This window comes from Bombus fervidus, chromosome 3 (genome assembly GCF_041682495.2).
Source record: "Bombus fervidus isolate BK054 chromosome 3, iyBomFerv1, whole genome shotgun sequence".
NCBI classification, from domain to species: domain Eukaryota; kingdom Metazoa; phylum Arthropoda; class Insecta; order Hymenoptera; family Apidae; genus Bombus; species Bombus fervidus.
Window position 1 is genome coordinate 19,121,458 of NC_091519.1, and position 22,271 is coordinate 19,143,728.

Genomic DNA, 22,271 nt, shown 5'->3' on the forward strand with positions numbered 1-22,271 from the left:
CACGCGATAAGATCTTTCGCATTTCGACAGCGACCATTCTATCAGTTTGTTTTCTTTTCTCATTTAGCTTTCTTTTCATCGAACGTGCAACAATTCTTACGTCGATTTAACAGATTAAAAAATATGCGACATCGTAATTTGTTTTGTAACACAGTTTAAAATAAAAGAGGCTGAGGATATCTATGGTCGATAATGATTTGATAGAAATGTCGAGGTGGAAAAGAAAAAAAGAATCTTGTCAGAAGTGGGATTCGAACCCACGCCCACAGAGTGGACTGCGACCTGAACGCAGCGCCTTAGACCGCTCGGCCATCCTGACTCGATGCAACCTTTTCAAAATACATCAGAAATTGCACAGAATGATTCTATATTTAGAATTTGATGTATATAAGAAGAAAATCTAATTGCAAAGTGGAATTTAGTTTCGAAACGATTGTAAGCTACAAATTAAACTTTGTTACAAAATAATATTACCTGCCTGTGTCTACATTTTTCTATTGCTCGAAGGCTCGATTCTTTTTACCATTGTAGCGATGGCACCGACGTTACCGATGGAGAAGGGAATAAGATGATCGACTCGAAAAAAATCAGATTGTTTCTTACGCCCCCTACGATCTCCTACGACGAATGTAGGAATGATAAGATTACAAACTAGTAGCCAGAACTCAAACTAGATGTGTATAAATTCAAAAATTTTATTTTGAAAATTTACGTACGTATCTTGTTTGTGCGAACATCGTTTGTGCCTATAATTTTTCACACGATCGATATTTCAGAACGGCACAAAGTACCATCTGCGGAAAATGTAGTACGCTACCTGAATTTATGTATGAGATAAATTCGCGGTATGCAAAAACACTTGGAAATCGTAATAGAATTTTCTACCAATACTTGGGCCTTTCACTTCCGCGATACATGGTATTTGCAAACTCAATTACATCCACGCGTCTTTTATGCGTATTGTCTACTAATCAGTCCTTTCGTACGTTTCCTTAATATTTGCATTTTAAAGAAACTCTCGTCGAGAAGATGTTTGATATTCTTTTTTTTTTACAGGCTTAATGTATGTAAATGCAATATTTACCAACCAATATTGTGCCATGCGATACTTCAGCGAAATATTATTTACCGTTGCTCGCACGCGATTTTTCACTTTTTCACACTTTTCACGTCGGACATCGTTTCTATCTGAATAAAAAAAGTTCGCCAGAAAAATACCACGTCGTTCGATACACGAGCTCGTGTTACTCAAACGCGTTCCATTTGTTCCGATGCCTCTCGCCTATAAACCCATCTATTTTGCAAAGCTTCCTAAAACTTTGTACGTCGCTAAACGCTGTAGTCTAACTTCCAATTGGCGGGAATCCAATTTTGCCCGATCGAAATCGTCAAAGGTTAATCGACTTTAAAAAAATAGCGATTGTTGCAGTTGCCCCGCGTAGCAATAACGCGAATTCGAATCGATGGTGAATTGCTTTCTCGACGGTTCCAAGTCGCTAAAGCGGCGGCTCCGGCTCCGAGACCCAGCTGCCGCTTCCTAGGAGGGGACCGGTTGCGAGTCGTTACCGAGAGCGTAGAAAGCTCGGTTGCGTAACAGACAACCGGATCTCCTCGAGAGGCAGTTTCCGTGCCGTAGAACCAGCCGAACCCCGATGATTCCGGGAAATCATCGAAAGAGGGAGCGATCGAGAAATTTGGAGAAACCTTCGAAGCTTCGTAACGCGAACGAGAATCGAGCTCACGAGTGAGAGCCGCGATCGAAAGTCTCTCGCGGCGGTGTTACTGGCGCTAGCATTACGTAAATGTCAAATAAAAGTGAAAATATGCAACAGCCGTGTCGTCGATGACCTAACGAACGTTAAAGACCGCGACCGAAGGGTCTCGCGATGTCCCGATTTGTACGCGGGGTTGACAATGACCAGGCACTTGCCAAGTTACTCGATGAAAACGCAAATATTTCGAGGGAACGAAAAAGCGGTTTCACTTTGGGTGAAAGTTTCTTTTAAAACCTCGTTTGTTACATCTTATTTCGAGGAGCTACGCAACGAGAAGCTTCTCTATTATCGCGGAACAAGATTTCATCAAACCCTTTGCCGCGTCTCGGGCTTTAGGCGCAAGTAGAAAATGCAATTTCACGAAGAAGATTTAAAAGTTAGAAACGTGAACTTCGTTTAAACGCTTCTCTTTCAGGCACCTGTGGGATTTAATTCGAACACTTTGTGGAAAAGTCGAAAGAAAACAGACGGCTGACTGATTCGATGAACTCTCGCGCAAATTTCCGCGCTTCCCTTTCTTTGTTTTTATTCTAAACGTGACGAAATTTTCACAAAAATTTCTCACCAGCTTCGCATCCCGTTTTTTTTTTTTTTTTTTTTCGGAGAAATTGCGTGTTTTTACGCCGAATATTCTACGGAAAAAGAAGAGTCACTGGTCGAAGGAAGGCCGCCGTTGCAGCGAAAAACGTGCCCCTTTTTTTTCCGCCCTGTCTTTTCTATCTTTTTATCTTATCTTTACATGGATTCGCAAATGTGATTTCGCCAGTGACGAAATATATTACAAAATAAAACAAAAAAAATAGAAATACTCTAACATCTTCCTACGATGCGATTCGCTACGACGCAAATGTGAAGATTTACGAGCCACGAACTTCTTTATATGTAAATTTCTAAAGAAGATGTACGTTCGACCTTGCGAGAGTAATAAGCGTTTGCACGAAAGAATGACAGATGGCAAAAAAAAAAAAAAAAAAAATAGAAACGTGCATTCTAGTGGTAAGCGTTGGTTCATCGAGACAACGGTAACGAGCCACTCTAGAAACTATAACTCAAGTAATCAACGTAATATTCATCGCTTTCTCCAAACACCGTTAACAAACGAAAAAACGGTTTACGTTCGTGCAAAGTATCTATGAATTATGGTGTTTCCATATGCCGCAAAGACCTGTCTAAAGGTCTTGTAATTTGTTCGATAATTACATCGAGTAGCGTTTATACTTAGCCACAACTACCAAGTATAATTTTTTACAAAATGAAAGTAGTATTTTGTATCGAAAAGTAGCATCGTAAAGTTGAAGGAATCGAGTCACGAAACGAAGAAGAAGGCGAAAGGATTTTCTAAACATAGAGAGAATCCTGATAGCAGGATCGTCGAGATTTCCGAGGGGGTTTTTTGGAAGGAGACAGGACGCGAATTGTCGGCGACTGTTGTCGGAGGGCCGAAGAAGGAAATGTATTTACCACGGTAAAGTATATCGCGAAGAGAAAGGGGGGCCCCGAGTCGGCAGGTAAACGTGACTGCTAACTCGATTCGCTTCATTCAGTGCGTGATCCTTAGTCTCGTGTGTGCGTCTAACTTTGCCCCCTCGAGACTCGATTTTTTCGCTCGTGTCTAATATCTCGAGAGGGAATAAACGAATCCGAGCTCTATTCGTACGATTTATCCGGGTAATTCTATTGGAATTTTCGTGTCGTTACTCGATCGTTGTTACGCTAAGCGGTAATTCGCATTGGAAATAGAGTCGAACCGGTGGTTAGTGAGAAACGAAAGTGAGTCTCGTTCTACGATCGTAAACTGTCTGGGATAACCCGGTTGCATTCCTGTCACGATCGACCTTCCGCGTCCTTAAACATGCTCGATCATTTGAACAGCTGAGCAATCGAGAAACGAAAATTGCCCATCTCGAGGCAAGTTCAGTCACTGTCCTAATTTAATATGACGCGTGGAAATTTCGACGAAAGAGACCGACGACATGTTTAGGAACCGAGAGAGAAGCGTAGCGTCGATCCATATTGGAAAACGCGATACAAGACGCGAGATAATTGGACCGTTTCGTAAAATCGGCCCAAAAATGTCGCTTTACTTTGGCTGCTTTTTATTCCTGCTAAACTGCGTGGTACACGCGAGTCCAGTTTCGAGGAACGAATCCAACATTCTGCGAATCGGCAGGCCTCAAGACGCGTCGTCGATAACGGCCAAGGTGACAAATTTGAACAGTACCGATTACGAGATGGAGAAGCAGACGTCGAAAGATAGGCGCGGCCAGTCAATTGAATTCAGCAAAAACAATCCGGAACTTGATTGGAAGAAGTATCTAAAGTTGTTCGACGAGAAGCAAGAGGAACACGAAGATCTGGATATCGATTTCATGAAAGAAAAGTTGCAGAAGACGGCGAACAGTATCCAATGGTTGGTGGATCTTTACGATCCCCTCAAGTGGTCTAGAGTACCTGGTAAACTCGGGCACGACTGCAGGAACCAACTAGAATCGTTTCTCGAGTCTCTCAAGGATGGAAAGCTGTGGGCGGCCAAGAGTGAGTAGAACAAGCTCGCTCGAAAAGGATCGGTAAACGATCGAGAAACCAGCGGGTAACGTTCGGGTCGTTTCCCGCCTCGCGAAGATCCACCGTCGTGTCACGCTGCCGACGATCGCGCTTGCGACGTTGCGATCGCGTTTGCGTTTTAGTATGTGTCGAACATTTCTGGAACTGATACTTTGGTACTCGCACGTTGCCCGCAATTAATAACGAGCGTTCAGAGAAAGTCGTGTTTCGCTGTGTTTCCGAGCGGCGTGTCGTTGGCAGACCCGATCGCTAAATGCGTTATTGCTATGTGAAACAGCAATTTGCCGCTTGATTTTCGCAAGGCTTTTGTCACGTTCCTCTAATAGCACCGGAACGAACGCTTTATCGTTAAACGAATTTTCGACCTTATTCCACCGTGGATAAAGCAATCGGAGAATTCTTGCGGCTCGGGACGATGCAAAAAGCCAAGTTGAATGGGCAGTCTATTACGATGTTCCAAGCCAAGTTACTGCGAAATTTAGGTCCCGAGCTAGAAACGCAAAGTTATTATCGTAAATCGCAGTGGAAACGAACCAACCAACGCCTCGTAGTTGTGAACTTTCCCGCTTCTGTCGTGTCACGAAGCCAACGTCAGGGTGGGTGGTCGTTTCGATCACCGGTAAACTCGTCGAAGAAAGTTCGAAATTCGAAATATCCCCTTTCCATTAAATCTGACCCAGAGCGACTCCGAATCAGGTGAATCGAAAGTCTGTGTTTCACTAGATTAACGCCACTCGACGCCGTCCAGCATTACGTAATTGATTTATTTCCATAAACCGTGGCATTCGCACGATAACGGTATAACGCGCATTACGGATAGATTTGCTTTCTATACCACGGAACAGCCAACGCTTTATATAATTTGATTTATGCGTGAATTCCGTACACCGGTCGTTTCGCAATGATCGCTTATCTCGATCATCGCGGTTTCTTATCAAACGCACTTAACGCACGATCGCTGAATCGTGGCTCGTATCTTTGAATATTCCTCGACGAGTGCTAGAATTAACAGAATTTATGGCGACTTTCAATCTGAAAGTCTCGAGTTCCTAATTTACAACCAGACGCGTTTTTTTCGGAGACCGTTATTTTGTTTTGGATATCGATACAAAGATCTTAAAACGATGTAGGATTCGTCTTAAAATAGTCTGAAAACGGTACTTCTCTATCTCAAAATCCACATTCCAACACGATGGAGATCGTGCGATCGTTACTGGTTGGTAGGAAGAGAGAAAGACGCGCGGAGGATCGTTCGACGAACCGATCGGTGCTCTGTATTACGCGAATCCGATAGAATCGCATGATTTTCCAGATTCGCGATTGCTTCCGGGAATAAGCAAAGATCGGATTATGGCCAAACAGTCGGTCAATCTGCAACGCGAATACGTGCGCCGATTCGATCGCCGACAAACCGCAAACGACGTTATCTTTCTCGCACTCGTACAGGCAGATTCACTTTCCAACGCGACGTAAATGCTCTCTGACACTGTTCGATCCCTTTCCGCAGAGTTGCATCGCATTCATTGCGACATGCTGGTCGTGGAGGGACAGAGAAACGCGAGAGATCCGCTGCATGTCTATACGATCGTTATGTTTTTTTATCGCCACTGATTTAACTAACGAACCTGTTCCAATGATTTACGAGTTTCGCGCTTTTAATCTACTAAGCTGATCCGTCGTTTTTTGTTCTTTAGAAGGAAAGAAATAATTCGAATTTTATTGAAATTTCTGTTATTCCTTTCCACTTGTTTACTTGGCGATTCATTTATCTCGTTACTGTTAAATTTTTCATTTTTGATATTATTATATTTTTTATTTTATTATACTTATTATATTTATTATATTTACTTATTTATTTATTTATTATATTATTTTTCATTTTTCGTGTTTCTTGTTATTTTGTTTGTTGTCGAAATATCCTTTTAACGGCTTTACGACTTGATTCGCAATATTAAATACTTTTTCTAAGCTCGGCTAATTTTATAAAGCGTGTAAAAAAGACTGCGAAAATCGCTCCTATTGCGAGTTCCTTTTATCAGACGTTCGTACAACGTGCTGCGTTCAAGAGATTCTCTTTATTACGGAATAATTCATCGAACGGTTCGTTTCTCCAACAATACCACACCATCGTTTTATAATTTATACTTCGATTCAAATATACAGCAATGTTATCTGCCTACGGTGTACAGACATCGCCGAGGTTGTAAACAAATAAAATACAATAATTTCCGACCAACGTAACGATATCCCAAATACTTCGTCCATACTAATAATTCCTATCTTTGTTTCGAGCGCGCGAAATATCGCGCGTAGGCGGTGCTCTATAAAAGGCAGGTACTATATTGTACGAATTCTACGCTCGACGTTTGACAATACCGTGGAAAATATTGATATTAAAAATTAACAAACTCGTAGCTCGTACGAGAGGATTCACGGAATCAACGAGCCTTATAAAACAGACGCGCTGTGCGCGTATTGTACGTATTTCGACGCTCCAGTTAAAAATTGGATTTTAACGTAGTCGCGTAAATACAGGGAACGGTTAAAAGCTCGCAACGACGCTAAGAAATTATGGAATACTCGTTTCAAACTCGATGAGTGAACGTAGCCCTCGAGGAGTAACCGGTGAACGCTGATTTTCCAGAAATTACTTCTTTGACAAATTCTTATTGAATACGCACAGGCTGTTACGTCAGACGATAATGTTGCAGACTACTTTGCTCGTACGTTGAAACAGACAGACACGACCCGTCACCGCGGTGTTTCGAAAGCTCGAGACTGTTCACCGATCCTCTTTTTTCCGACACAAAGCGTTGATCGTCTCGTGCGCTCGACGAGCAAAGTATAATTGAGTAGCTTCCTGAAAAAGAGCCTAGTAAATATACACGTAGTAAATACGAATGTAGTTTCTAGTCAAATATTTGAACGGTTTTATGAGAATATAGAAAGAACAAAGTCCTTTAAAAGCCATTCTAATTGTCAATTCGAACGTAGCTAACATTACAAAATTGGAAGTAAAGCGCGCAATGCAATTGCCGTTTGCTGGAATTCTTTTCTCAAGAAGCGTCCCAACTGTTGCACGCGAGATTCCATCTCGTCGATTCTATCGTTTACCTCTAATATCTCGACGATCCAAGATTCACGCGAAATTACGTCCGCTTAAATACGCGTTGTCGCCATTTTAGTCTTATTTTCTCGTAATGGCAGTCGACTGTACTTTCTCCGCTACTGCGGTCACAATCTGGCTTTACGTAACTGACAATGAACCTTTCAGGCGTGGTCGTATAATCCAACCCTCGGAAACTAGAATGCTGAGCTTTTCGCGCGAGCCTCGAGCAAAAACGAATGAGAACAGGGCAGAAGAAGAAGGATCTTCCCTCAGCGCGGCATGCTTTTCACGATAGAAAAAACCTTTTGAAATCTCTTCGTCGCTATTGTTCTTTCAACTTTGAAATCTTATCTTTCAGCAGGCAGTTGGTAAATCTATTCGAGACGGAGATTCGTTGCGGAGAAACGACGGTGTTTGCGACGCGCGATTATCTTCCTCTTTCTTTCCAGAAGAACGCTTTCTTTATCGCGTTTGATTCCTCAACGTGCTTCTTTCTTCGCAGTGTCGGACGCGAGTGGCCGTTACTCATCGCAATTCCATTTCGGGAACGGTTTCTGGCTTGGTTCGAGCACCCTCTGCAAAGAGCTAAATGCCACCAGAGGAAGTATTCGCCAGGAACTCGACGATGCTCCACCCTATGCGTTGAAATTTCACGTAGCGAGGATGTACCTGACGTTGCCCAAGGAACTCGAATTCTCGGTAAGTACTCCTGCTTCCTTCTTCCCGATCGTTTCAACCGTTCCATCGTTAACTCTTGTCTTTATCGGATAAATTCGCGGAGAATTATCGTTTTGCGCAAAGGTATTCCTAATTCGTTTAATTAAACCATCCTTTAACCAGCCTTCGTAAGTCGAATAGCGCGATAGCTCTGATGATAGCGAATGAATTATTAGACGAATTAATTAAACGCATAGTTACGAGTAACAGGCTTCGGCAAACATACGAAACGTTCATCCTCCGAACGGAATTAGTCAACGAATAATTAATCGTTTAGCCTCTGTTAAATATTTACGAGTCGAAGAATCCACCGACTGCGCGCCGTCCTTGCCCGCGCCACGAGATTAATAAAGCGAATTATTTGTACGGCAAGCGGGAAAATTAACGCAACTAATGCGACAATCTGGCGATTATTAGCGTTTTGATCGTAGCGTAAATACTTGAAGAACTTAGTCGCTACCGAGAATCCGAGTCGCATCATTTAGCTTAATCAGATTACGCGACGCTCCGTATTTCGCGATTCTAGAGAAACAACCCCGTGCTTCGCAGTTATTTTCCTTTCTTGTTGCGACGCGTCTGGCGCGAGAATCAAGCTAATCAGGATAGAAACGCTGCAAGGTGAATATCGTTCTTGGAATGCTGTTCGAAGATCGAGAAACCGAGGTAAGGAGTAGCACGTGGGAAATCTAAGACGCGGCAAGCTCTCGCGTGGCGAAAATCAACGACTTCTCCTGTAACAGAGTAGCTGATGGTGTTAGTCTTTCACGGTGTCCACTAAGGTAGTTCCTAGAAATCGTTTACAACGCGACCGATACGAAAGAGTTTCTACGCGAGAAGATCGTCGCGAGAGCAGATTCAGTTGTACGTCGGGCAAGTTCAAAATCGTTTCGCGACTTTCCCGTCAGACGTGCGGTGGATGGGAAGATCGTGCTGGAAAAACGGGTATCAGAAACAGATGGAGCAACGAAGGAAGAAAACCTAGAAAGAAATTGAATTTTAAAAGCCCGTCGAACTTTGAGGCAGTTTGAAAATCACGGCGCAAAGTAAACCGAGCGAAACGCAAGCGCATAAAAGTTTAATTAATCTTGAAATTGAACCTCACTGCTCTGATTTATCTTGCGATTCAGCGTCTGAAATTTAATTAAGACGCCTCGATAGTCTTTTTCCTGTTTCTTCGTATCTCGGCGACGTAATTCCATCCTTGTCGAGCCACATCGTCCATCGAACGAGAACCAATTTGTTTTCAGACAAGACAAGTATTTTTGGGTCTTTGCCTGCCAGCTACGTGCGACCAAGCATCTTTGACCTCGATGCTAAGAGCGAACGCCGATCGAGTGGAACGAGAAGGTAACTCGACTTATCGATCGACCGGCCCCAAGATCCACATCGTTGCGGTGAAATCTGTGCCTTCGAGCAATTACAACCCTTGGCGCGATCCCAAGTCGTACGTTCTCTCGTAAGTAATGCAAGAACTTTTCTTTCACCGTGGCCTGCGTAAATCTTAAGTCGACCAAGCAAATTTTCCACCAAACTCCACCATCCGATAATCTCAATTATTTTTTCGTTCGAGAGGCTGCCGCGTTTATCGGCTTCGTTCCATTAGATTGCCAACTCGAAGAGACCAACACATTTTCTTATATCAGCTTTAAGTTACGAGAAAATAATTACAAAGGTGGAAAGAAACTTCGAACGACGGATAAAAGTCGCTGAGAACTCGGAGAAACGGCGTAATCGTGTGATATCGCGAGATATTACGGGATAAATATCTTTGATCAACAAGAATTTCTATGCATGACACTCTTACGCGAATTCGTGTCTGTTTACTTACGTAAAAAATATTCGAACGTTTCCGCGTATGAAGCAACTACGTGACGAGGATATACATATGTATTTAAACACTCGTAAAAGGTTTACCTGCAGTTAAACTCCGACAAGACAATTTTTAAAACCCAGCTGCATTTGCAAAGCTCGTTCGACGTATTTCAAGCCATTAGCTAACCACGAGTTTGTGCGGTTTAACTTTTCGTGGTCAAATTACGAAATTTCAGAATTCGAAATACGAGCGTGCTCGGTGCAACGCAATCAGTGATTGGCGTTTCAACGAAATTACGGTAATTACGAAATTCCATTGAAGACCTAACAACGCATAAAAATATATTTTTTGCCGCGATTTCTTCAGTTACACGACCGGAATTTGCGCAATGGTTACATTCACTTCGATAACTTAGCACGAATAACTTACACACGCGTTCACGTAACTATGTGTCGAGATGGCTAGCTAACTTGCACTAACGTTACGATATGTTCTAACGTATTAGCTTATATAAGAAAAACCTTTCCTCGTTGTCCGATTAGACGCGCGTCTCTGTTCACGTAAAGAGGAATTCGCGCGAAGAAACAAAACAAAATTAAGTTCTCTTAATCGTCGGTTACAAGCGCCTATCTTTAAACGATATACGAAGAGAAGCGAGCTCGATCCTGCACGCGTTTAATCCGATAGCTCGTTAACTTTCTTGTTCCTAAAAGCAGCGTTGAAGGCATCGGAGTAGGTGGTAGTATTTTTAATTGTACGACGTTGTAAATTTGTCTAGTTACAGCGAGCCTATATCGCACGTTTACAGTCCGTACGATAGCACGCTTAATGATCCATCACGGCGCGCGTACGCAAGCTCGTTCATCTATGTGCGCGATACGCTTTCTGTACTTTCTTCTGCAGTGGAATTACGGTCTCCGCGTAAACCATCGCTATAAAAATTTTTTAGAACGCATTTTGCTCGCCCGACGCGAAAACGGTTCGGTCTATCGCGACATTCCCTTTCGTACGCAACTCGGAAATTTTCTGAAAAAGTAGATTTCTTGGAAAAAATATGTTGCTACATCCGTTCTACTTTTGAGTAGTTGCGACAAATCGAAAGAAAAGATCGAACACGCCTCGATGGAATATTATGCGAGTCATGTCACAGTTGCACGAAGGCGCCGTAGAACAACGATTGCATCAATGACAGTTCGAACAAAAGAAAAATACGAAAAATACGCTGCACGCGGATCGTTGGTTGGATTACTTGCACAACTTAGATTCATATTCACCGTGTCTGTGGCGACGCCAGAACGGTTTTTGCAAAGCCATCGGGTCGCGAATTATGCAACACGGCTGCGTTGCTACTTTAACAACTCAATTCGAAAGTTGTACCAAAAGACATTTAACTTTCGAACATCATCCGCCGATTTTTCCTGGAGAAACTTGCCTTCGGATCTCGGATAATATTTCGTAGCGATTCTATCGCTGCGTCCTTGCACCGGGCCAATTAAATCTCGGTAAACAACGTTATGTCAGCGGAGGAAAGAGCGAGAGAAAGCGAGAGATCGGTAATCGATGCGAATCTCTAAATGCATTCGTGGATCGTTGTTCGATCGAAGACAGAAACTAAGCTCGTGCCGTTGCCTGAAAATTCTTCTTCGAACGATCCTGCTAAGACGAATCGCTTTGCGTAAATCATAACGAATACAAAGCAACGTCGTATACGTCCGACCGCCGAATACCTCGTTACTTTGTACAGAATTTTTCGCAAGTTTCGAACAGCGGCTTGATTCGCCACGATAAACTTTGATAGATGCTGAGAGAGGAAGCGCCTTTATCGCGTGCCAACGACTCAAGTCGCTCTCGGTAAAACGAGAAACTATGCAAAACGAACGAAAGATCGGCGATCAAGTAAATGCCGGAGAAAGCTCGCCGCGTCGCTCCACTTCCGCTAAAAATAGTAAAAGTCCGATCTTAATCGAAAAACTTGGATCATAAATATTCGAATTGTTCGGCTGTACTTGGTTGGCCGCTCGATGAACAGAACTCACAGCAAGATGCTTCCAAAGGGTTCACTACCTTCAAACTTGTAATTTTCTTCTAACTGCAAATTACGTCAGTGTTAACCTGCTCCAACTATAAATAGGAATTCGCACCTCGTCGCGTCCTTGCACGCGATGCATATATACCTGTTAACCATAATACAACAAGTAGCGCGTCCAAGTTCCAAGGCAAGTTACAATCTTATGGCCTTAAAACGATCGCCGTTTAGATAAGATCGTACACCTCGAGATTATTAAACTCCATCCACAACAGTCGCTAGATCTTTCAGCTTTCGTCTAAGGTCAAGGTTACGATCCTCCTTCTTACTAACTTTTCGTAGAATTATTCCAATTGATCGATTTCCTCGATAGTCCGAATCAAAAGTTTCCCATCTATTTACTTATGGCTCAATCGTTGCAAAAATGTACGTACGTTTCGACGTGTCCAGAAGATACGAAGAAAGTGTTTTGAACAAACTACACGATTTTTGCGAATACGATCGGTATTTGAATCGATATATCAGCACTTTCGTTGATTTCCAGATTGCGCAAATATATAGGTTCTAATCGTCCATTTACGATGATCTTTTTGCACTCTCTCCCTCTCTCGACGTATTTATATTAGCAACGGACCGGTTTACAGCAATTATGCAACGAGCATTGCATTTGCAGTGTAACGAACATGAGAGCGATTCCGAGCCCGTGTTTACATCGCATCCACTGAGATCAAAGCTCTCGAATTGGACACCCTGTCCGACTTCTAAATAGATACATTCTGGAGTTTCGCTTCTTCCGGTGATCGATTTGATTGGAAATTCGTGTTAGAGCGCGTATCGGCAGGTGTGCACGTGTGCTTTGAATGTATTACGCAAGATCATAGAAAGGCTGAAAGCGTCGACACGTGAAAGTAGATTCGCTATTGTGTGCATTCCACTCGAAGGCGGAATTGATTCGATGCGCATCTCTCTAGCGATTCGCGATCGATTTTAATCGTTCAACGTCCAGAACAGGGTACCACGGTCACCGGTTTTCTCACATTAAAGTTAGAATTGCTCCACCTGGATCGATTTTGAAAGTTGTTTGCCGGATCGAATGATCGTTTCAGTAGAAATTACACAAAGGGTATCGAGATACGACCACGGAATGGTGAAGTTTTATCGCGTTAATACCGCCAACTTCGCTTTAACGTACCATCGAATAACATATACACCCGTTATGCAAAGGAGCCAGCGAATCTGCAATGAAAATGCACGCGTAATCGTCCGAATTTAATTAGACGAAAATGCAAGAAACGACGCATAATAAGGGCCGACTCGATGAATAAGCGAATCACTGCTCCGCGCCTTCTTAGATAATTTACATTTATGAATAAAATTAGATAAAAAGTTCTCCGCGCTGTCCAACAACAAAAAACTGTGTTGCCACAATTTTTCATTTGCATGTATCAAAGGTCGAGAAAGGAAAAGTACGAACGGAGTACTGAGACGACGTCGTGCGGAACGAAACCTTATTCTTGGGATACAAAGTATGAGGAACATAGTACGTAGGAAATCATGACGAACGAAGTCAAATTGCGCTTATTATCCTTAGGATTCTCAAGCATCGTGTTGTCAAGGAGACGTCATATTGGACCTTCGATTCGACTCGAAGTAGCCACTTTTCTCGAGGGATAAAGACGTTGCACGGTTCAATTTCTGGATAAATTGAAAATTTTTACCACCGCGTTACGGTTACGTCCCCGAGAGATTCGGATAAAGGTTCTGCAAGGTTGGCGAAGGTACCTAATCTTCGACCTAGAAAAGATCCTATATAAGTAACGCATTAACCGAAAGTTTTCAGCCGGTTTCGATGCTTTTCCGGCGCGAGGATGAAACTGCTTTACCAACTTTCACGGTAATTCTACTCTTCTTTTTTTTCCTCGATTTTCCTTCGATGAGCTTTCATCGGACATGCGAACAAACTACCGCGTGACTCTGAAAAAATCTCGAAATAAACAGGGAAAACGCAAATGAGCCACGGCATAATTTAAATCTGGCAAGTTTTATACCGCTGCTTCCCCTCGTAATATAAAATGACAACGAGAGAGTCCCCTTAAAGCCGAAGGAAAAACTTGTCCCCCGTTTTGTTCTCCCTCGGCGCATCGTGATTCGCGTTTAAGGGCCTATTAACGTAGAAAAATGACGAACTTTTTGTCGTTTGTCTCGCACCAAGCGGAATAAGCTTTCTTTCTTCCTCCAACTTTGACAAACCGAAATACTTTACTTACGGTTATCCGGTTCTGGCATACTTCGCTTTCTGTTCCTAGTTGTACCGTGAGTCGATCCCTCGAGTATCGATTTCTTTGTTCTCCGCCATAGCTCGCTACTTTAACTGGAAAAAATGAGAAAGAGAAAGACGAGCGTTATTTATCGTTCACTTTCCCCCGGGAGGAAGAGCGCTTAATGGAAAGAATGTTTTCCGCGAAGCGTCGTTGCACGTCGATTAAAAAGGTTAAGCAAGGAAAGAAAGTCACGAAGTCGATATTGCACTGTGAATCTGATTGCGTTTCATCGCGATTTTTCTTAGTATAACGGAACGTTAATTATCCGAATTAATTATCGTACGTTTCGCTGTCGTATAAAATGAAACGTTTTTATACCAAGCAGAAACAGAAGCATTCGAATAAAAATGTGGCAAGTTCTTTCAAGTTTTATCGTCGGTCCCCCATTACAATTTTCTCTTAATTGACGATCCGATGATCGATCGTACCGTTAATCGTTCCGACGATCAATGTTCTACCATTTATTCAAAAGTAATTCTTCGATAAATCGCGAGCTACGAAACAAACCTCGAAACGAGCAATTTCCAGTTAGAGCGATTGAGTCGTTACGAATCTTTATGACCGACGTAAAGTCACCGTTGACGGGTAATGATTCCGCAGGTGGTTCGATTTCGTGGGAAGCGTTCCGGAAATCTGGAACACGCGCTATATATAAATCTGCCAAACTTTATTGGTTTTCTTTCGTCTGTATCGATATACTTGGCTTCTATCGATGCTTAGGAATATTTACTATATAGCGATCTTTAAAAATCCTGCGAGAAATCCACCGTTACGTATCAAGTAACCGCTTTATAAATATTTATTAGCGACCCGATTAATTTGCTCCTTGGTAGTCCACTATTTTAATTTTGAAAAAAAATTTGTTTGATATTTAAAGTTTAAATTTATTATCAATTCGCATTGGAACTTGTGCCATTAATCTTCGATAATGTAAAACCGTTCGTATGTTTAACAGCAGTAACATCGCTGTCGAGGATAGACGTAACGTAATTACTTTATAGAGATGTTAATTGCATTCCCAGTGTTCGCGTTTGGTCATGCTCGTTTAGATTACCTCACGTTTCAAATTGATCGATGGATATGATAAAAATTATTGCGGCTAAATGTGCTTAATCGCACAATTCGTAATTCGTTTAATGCCCAGTTCTACTTCCTAAGAAATATGAGCGATTAGCTGTTCGTAAATGCGAATTATTATTATTTATTTGGAATGGATTAAACGGGAAACGATGGTTATTTAACGCGAACTAAATACAGTAATGTGCTATGTCTAAGACAACTAAATAATTCATTTGCAACACTCGTCACCACGATTCCAACGCTCTCTCTCTCTCTCTCTCACGCGGACCATTCTCCTCGACAACGCTGACAACACTCTAATTTCTCAACTAACTACTGACTGTTAATTCGTCTTTCACCGTTAACCCTTTCGCTTCGGCAGTCCAATCCGCGGAAACACTATCACTGAACGGAAACGCGCGCCAGAAATACGCACAGTGTGCGTGGCTGTTGTATATACGTTTTTCTAAGTTTTAAATAACAATAATTCTTGTAAGAACCGTATATGAAATATCGTTTCACTGTCAATGGATTTAATAGAATTTTTAGCATGAAACAGTATACGATCGTTCGGATGTTTGAAATATATTGAAACGTTTTAATGTTGTTTCAATAACGAGTAACTTTAAAAAGTGATAATCCTATATGTCAATAAATTCAACAGAAAATGTTCTGCCGATAACGAAAAAATATATTATTGACAGATAGCACTTGTATATGCATCATTTGGATGCCGGATATATGTGGCGCTCGTACCCACAGGTCATCTCGCGGGTGCCAAATATAAGCGGCGCTCGAAGCGAAAGGGTGAAGCACCCCTTTGTCCTTTCCGCACCACGTACGCGTTCCGCAACCGCCCATGGCCATGATCACACAGGCCTTTTTCCGCGTAACTGTTCGACCGAAGGACCCACGACACATTGATGGAACTATCGGCACTTGGGCTTTCTAGCTACATTGTTTATGGTTCACCCGATATTTCTTAGGCCATTTGTCCACGATACTACGTTATTTATACGGGATAATGGAGGCAACTGTTTACAGGGGTATCAGCATAGTTAATCGCGTTTTAAAGCGAGCAGCGAAATGTTGTGGAAAAAGGAGCAGGAGATGGAAAACGAATATGCCACGGGAAATTTGCTATATCCCTTCATGATTTAAGAGCGGTTTAGCGGCACTACCATCAATTTTACATTTTAATATACGCTTTAATGCTTCGCTGTAATTTCCTCGATATAATTTCAACCTCTTGAAGAAATGTAAATTTGTCCGATAAAAATTATCATCGCGAAAGGGACAGCTTATGGAAGTCCGTTGCAATTAGTTCTCTCGATTTATCCTCGAAAAATACGTTTCATTAATTCATCCTGTTTTTGCACATTACGTTCGCGAAACATATTTCCGGCTGGTTTTTCAGCGGAGTTGCAGGCGCGTTACTATTTCTGATGATCTGTGCGACTATGTACGAGTACAGAACACGAGCACAACCGAATGTCAAGGATGTGGAATCGTTTAGCGTATCGAATAACAACGAGAGACTGAGCAACTTTTCCAACAAAAATCTAAACCAAGATGGCGAGGTGATTCAAGAAAATGGGGAGGAGCTGATCGAAAAGGGGAAGAACTTGCAAAAAGAACCGCCTGATCGTTCTGAAAAGCAGAGCAAGAAAGGTGACGCATGCTCAGCGGTTCGCGTTACTCGCTAATAATCTTTGGATCCTCTAACAGTTTTCTTTCTCGTCGATTTCTTTTCAGGTTTCTGGCTAACGTGTCTAACAGCCTTCGATCCTATCGCGAACGGCAGCAAGATTGTTAGCACCGAACCTGCCGCGAGAGATAGCCTGACTTGTCTACATGGGCTCAGAGTGTTCTCGCTGGGATGGGTGGTCATGGTGCACACCTATCTTCAAGTCTTCTCCATTGCTGGTAAAGTAATCCTGCTTTTTCAGAAACAACGTCACGACGTTCGAGTAATATCGGTGAACGTCCGTTTCGACCACCTTGGGCCACTATGTCTTAGTAGAACTCGAGTGATTTTCTGATCGCTGTAATTTACGAGTACGAGAAACATTGCTATTAGTCGTTCGTGAAGATAATAATTATTGTAATTGCGCAGTTGCTATTAAGAACACCGAGAATCATCCTAATCGACGATAGATGAGATTCTATGGAAAAAGATTACAAGCAATTAGAATTTAGAGTAATTTTCACGGTTGGAAAAATTGTTTCTTAATTAATTTCTCCGTACAACTTATTGTGATGTAACGAAATATGTATACCGGTGTGCTGGTTCACCGTAATCGAATTTTCTTCGTCTCGGTATAGCGCGTTAACTCGAAGTTTCTCAGATAATTTCAAGACGAGATGACTTTCTCTATCGCCTTACAGAGAACAAAACTCTGCGTTCGGTGACAGAGCGGAATTTTATGTTCCAAACTATCAGCAACGCCACCTTCTCCGTAGACACGTTTTTCTTCATCAGGTAAGAAACATCCGGTGACAAGTATCCTCGTTACGAGATAATCAATAGCCTAATCCATACGAATGCGACTGTTTCAGTGGCTTGTTAGTTACGATCCTCTTCTATCGGTCTTCCGGTAGCTTGAAAAATGACAAGGGCACTTTCTGGAAGACATGTTTCACCAAATTTATCATCATGATCCTCTACAGATTTATCAGGTAAAAAAGATCGAATTATTCTACGATACGAAAACAGGACGGATTAAAATTGTCGCGTCGTTCTATTCCAAGTCGATAGCGAAGAAATGCACGATAAAATCCGATACACGATTTCATACAAATTTCAAATAAGGAGAAATCTCTTCCGATAAACGACCGTCGAATCTCGGTCAAGCGAATTCGCATACCGATCTGTTTCCGTTTTCTTTTACCAAGATTGACACCGGCGTATCTCTTTGTTCTGGGAATAAACGAGATCGCCATCAAGTATGCGCTATCAAGGACGGTGTTCTCGCCAGTGATCGTCGATCATTTGACATGCGAGAAGTTTTGGTGGAGAAACGCATTGTACCTTAACTCGCTCTACCCTCGTACCGAGATGGTAAGGATATTGAATCAACTTTTTTACCATTTAGAAAATTAATAGACTCGTTAGCGAATCAACAGCCTCGTTGTTTAATATTGACGTAGCGCTTAACCCGAATGCAAATACAATTAAATCAAAGAACGACGATGCATAACGAGAGGAGGATGCGGCAAAATTTCCAGAAGGAAGTACGAGTGGCGGAGATTACGGGACGGGAAGGTGTCAGCGTCTCGATCGTTTTCCGATAATTAATTCTATCGTTCGGAGAAAGTTCCAAAGTGGCGGGACAACGCGGAGAGTGTCTAACCGTTCTAGAATTAATTTCATCGTCCATGAGAAAGAGTGGGTTAATCGTTGGTTAAACAGCCAACCGTTTGTTTTCTCACATTTCAAAGACCTGTAGCGAGAAATTACGAGCTGCCACTGTCAAACCAAAGAAAAAGATCGTCAAGTCTATGTAACGTCGTGAAAACGGTTCTACTTGATCGAACAATCCAATAGTACGACGTTCGATCCATTAGCTATCAAGTTTTTCTCGGCTGTAGATTTTCCGTGGACCAAGTATTTTTTTTTTTTTTTTTTTTTTTCGACACTTCCCGATAGTACGACCTATTCTCAGTACGTTGAACCTTTACGTGATTATCTTATGAATACTTGATTAACAACTTTCCAGTGTATGCTATGGAGCTGGTATATGGCGAACGACACACAGTTCTACGTTCTCGGAATACTTTTGCTTCTTCTATCTATCAAATACCTGAAGGCCGTTATCGTCGTGATTTTCCTATTGATCGCCTCTTCGTGGTTTACCACCTTCTCCGTCGCCTATTCCAACGATTACATCGCCAGGTAATTAATCCGTTAAGTGTTAAAAACTTGTCGATTGCGCGTACGCAAAAACGTTCCTGTTTACCTCTGTTCAGCAGTGAAATCCCTTCGTTCTCTTTCTTTCTTCCGTTTGTCGCGTGTCGCGTCCATTGTCGGAACGCGTAATTTCTACTACCTACTTTTAGACAGGATTTAGCCGTATTCGATTTATAAATGAAACACCTCCGCTTTAAATTTTGATCCGTTATAATTAAACGTCGGATTTCTAGCTTTGCGAACGGTTATAACGCGATTACTCGCTAATTATAATAACTTAGCGAGTCCCGTACTTTCCACTTATACCGCACTCGCCGGCTATCTCTGCCGCGTAAATCTTCATTCTCTTTTTTTGTTTCTCCCCCGGTTAGAATCCAAGAACCGTTTGCGCTTTTCGACGAGCTGTACGATAAACCTTGGCTGAGAGCTGGGCCTTACTTCGTTGGCATCATCACCGGTTACATTTTGTTCAGAACGAATTGCAAATTGAAATTGCCTCTGGTAAGTAGCTTGATCCGCCACCTTAATAAGGTAAAATGCTCCGTTTGATCTCAGAAAGTGAAACGTAAATTCCCCTTCGTGGACCAACGTGGCAGAAATTCCAAGGAGTTTAAAATTGAGAAAACCTGTTCCAGTTAATCTTTGATAAATTATCTGCTTGTCAGCTGATACTCGAAACCGAAACGAGATCGAGCTTAAACGTCACTGTTACAGATCGTACGAGTAATCGGCTGGGTATTATCTACTGCCATAATGTTCTCGGTAGTTTACGGTCTATATCCCGGAAACTTAACCGTGCCGGTGAGTTCCGTGTACGCCGCCTTAGGACACACCGCCTGGGCGATTGGTGTATCCTTCATCGTGATTCAATGCTGCACCGGCTACGCTACAATGATCGACAGTCTGCTGTCGCTCAAACTGATATATCCGCTATCGAGGTTGACTTACTGCGCGTACTTGGTGCATCCTGTCATCATGATGGTCACTATAACTCAGATGGATGGGCCGCTCCACCTTCACAACAATATCGTGGTAAGTCTAGATAGAACGAACCGGCTCTTTTTGGGTCCAAACGACGACAATGTGTACTTGGGTGAATCTCAAAGTGTCAGATGGTTCGAATCAGAACGGGTTCTATCAAATCCGTGAATCAGACATAAACAAATATTTTTACCTTCGTACTTTCTCGAAATGCTCACTTTTCATATGGTTTTCCAGCTGATCTTGTACTTTGGCAATCTGGTCGCCTCCTACTTGACGTCGTTCTGCATTTCCATCGCGTTCGAGGCGCCCATCGTCAATCTGCTCAAGATCGCTTTCATATCGAAGAAGAGGATAAGATAGAGGAAGATCGAACGTAGCGTATCGCGCGATCGACGCTAGGTAATGGAAGCTTCGATTTTTCTCACAATAGGCGCGTTATTAAAAATCGACTTCCTTGTTCCTCAGGATTTAATCGTAGCTCTCCAGTGGAAGAGGAAAGAATCCCAGACTCTCTGGCAGATATTTTCGGGACAAAGATAAAATCCGCTTTCGTGCATCTATTTTTCTCGACGATGGTACAATACACTGCTGCCGTACTTTGACAATTTAGACGATGCGAAATCAATGCGATTTCGTTGTACTTAATAGAAATATGTTTGCACAGACGCTTATGACTGTCGCAAAGTATAAATCAAAGGCAAATGCGTCTTCCGTAGAATACAGGCGATCAAAGGCCTATTAAATTCGTAATTTCGCAGAAAAAGCGAGCGTTCATTTCGTCTCGTTCTTCGTTCGTGTCAAGAGTGTAAGAGAGATTCTTCGTAAATCATCGCCGAAACAATAAACTTATCGCGTGTTATTTTATAAGATTCCAATAGCGTTATTACCGTTGATCGCGATCATGTGCCACGAGAATATTTACAATTGGTGCAGTAAGGAAACTTGGACGAAAGTTGGAAATCGAGCGAAGAACGAAAGAAGAAACGACCAGGAGCCGTGCCCAGCCGTCGCTAGTCCAGTTCAACGAAAGCGGAAGACATTGGAAAGCGATAAAGACGGCGAAGCGATTGTAGCTTAAGACCGAACTTTAAATAACTAAGATCAATAGCACACCTGCTCGCGAGTGTCAATAGCGAAAGAAAATGTTTGTACAAGAAATTGAAAAAAGCGTTTCATTTTAAACGTACTAGTATTTTCCGACGCGACGAGTATTTTGTCTGTGTGTGCGCCAAAACGACGGAAATACGAAAGCGCGTTAAACTTAGATCGAAGAAAAGATAAATCGATATTTGCGCGATCTCTGACGCTGTTTCACGCTTGGACGAAATTTAATGTAAGTTGGACGTGATTCGTTTAAAGTCGCGTTGCTTCGTTAAATTACAAAAAGCAGTTGAAAAACGAGTACGTTTTTCACGTCATTCTTTCTTAGATATTAACTCGAAACGCGTCTCTTTATCGCAAAAAGAAAAGAAAAACTGTCGTCGCGTAGGCGTTATAATCGTTAGGGAAAAAGAAAAATATCATGCAAAGCGTGCCGAATCTCTTCCGCTGCCAACGGCTAAATTAAAAATCATTGAAACGTAATTGATATTTAGAGTAAAAGATTAATCGTAAAAAGGAGTTTCTCGTTTACTCGTGAACCAACATTCACGATGTTTCGCCGCACGGCGGTAAAAAGTAACCTTACCTTTTTTTCATCCTTTAACGCAAAACCGTAACGGAAAAAGCAAGTAAATATATGCGGGCAAAAACGAGCACGAAGGAAAATATGTAAACAGCGCACGGAGTAATTCTGGCCTGGTACTCCCGCACGCGTGTTCGATCTTTGCGCGGTACTACGTGCTCGGAAACACACGATTAGTAATGCAATTAACGTCCCGTCAATTACGGTCGTATAACGTCCATTTCACGCGATTATCGCAACGCGACCGACTGCCTCGCACTTGCATCATCTGTCGCGTATATCAATGCCATGACGTTTGCCTCCTCTTT

At 42.3% G+C, this 22,271-nt stretch overlaps 1 protein-coding gene and 1 non-coding gene across 3 annotated transcripts; one reads left to right on the plus strand and one right to left on the minus strand.

The window, feature by feature from the left end:
* Positions 1–236: 236 nt before the first annotated feature.
* Trnal-cag (transfer RNA leucine (anticodon CAG)) lies at positions 237–319 on the minus strand. The gene has a single exon. It is a non-coding gene; the product is annotated as a tRNA-Leu (tRNA).
* Positions 320–3,292: 2,973 nt separating this feature from the next.
* Positions 3,293–21,896, plus strand: LOC139985807 (nose resistant to fluoxetine protein 6). Of its 2 annotated transcripts, XM_072000544.1 has the most exons (13): positions 3,293–4,310; positions 7,952–8,148; positions 9,414–9,622; positions 16,803–17,056; positions 17,141–17,311; positions 17,774–17,867; positions 17,945–18,064; positions 18,281–18,446; positions 19,105–19,280; positions 19,667–19,796; positions 20,010–20,327; positions 20,514–20,678; positions 20,745–21,896. In XM_072000544.1, exons 1-12 carry the CDS (start codon positions 3,749–3,751, stop codon positions 20,637–20,639), a joined length of 2,523 nt encoding a protein of 840 aa, XP_071856645.1. In that variant the 5' UTR covers positions 3,293–3,748; the 3' UTR covers positions 20,640–20,678; positions 20,745–21,896. The 2 variants fall into 2 exon arrangements, with proteins under 2 accessions (XP_071856645.1, XP_071856644.1); XM_072000543.1 differs by having other exon boundaries at positions 20,514–21,896.
* The last annotated feature ends 375 nt before the right edge of the window (positions 21,897–22,271 follow it).

Excerpts from the sequence above, each read along its gene's own strand:
- LOC139985807 (XM_072000543.1), top strand. The coding sequence starts at position 3,749 with ATGTTTAGGAACCGAGAGAGAAGCGTAGCGTCGATCCATATTGGAAAA. Across the intron at positions 17,312-17,773 it reads TCAAGTCTTCTCCATTGCTG|AGAACAAAACTCTGCGTTCG; the intron begins GTAAAGTAATCC and ends ATCGCCTTACAG. Across the intron at positions 18,447-19,104 it reads TCTACCCTCGTACCGAGATG|TGTATGCTATGGAGCTGGTA; the intron begins GTAAGGATATTG and ends ACAACTTTCCAG.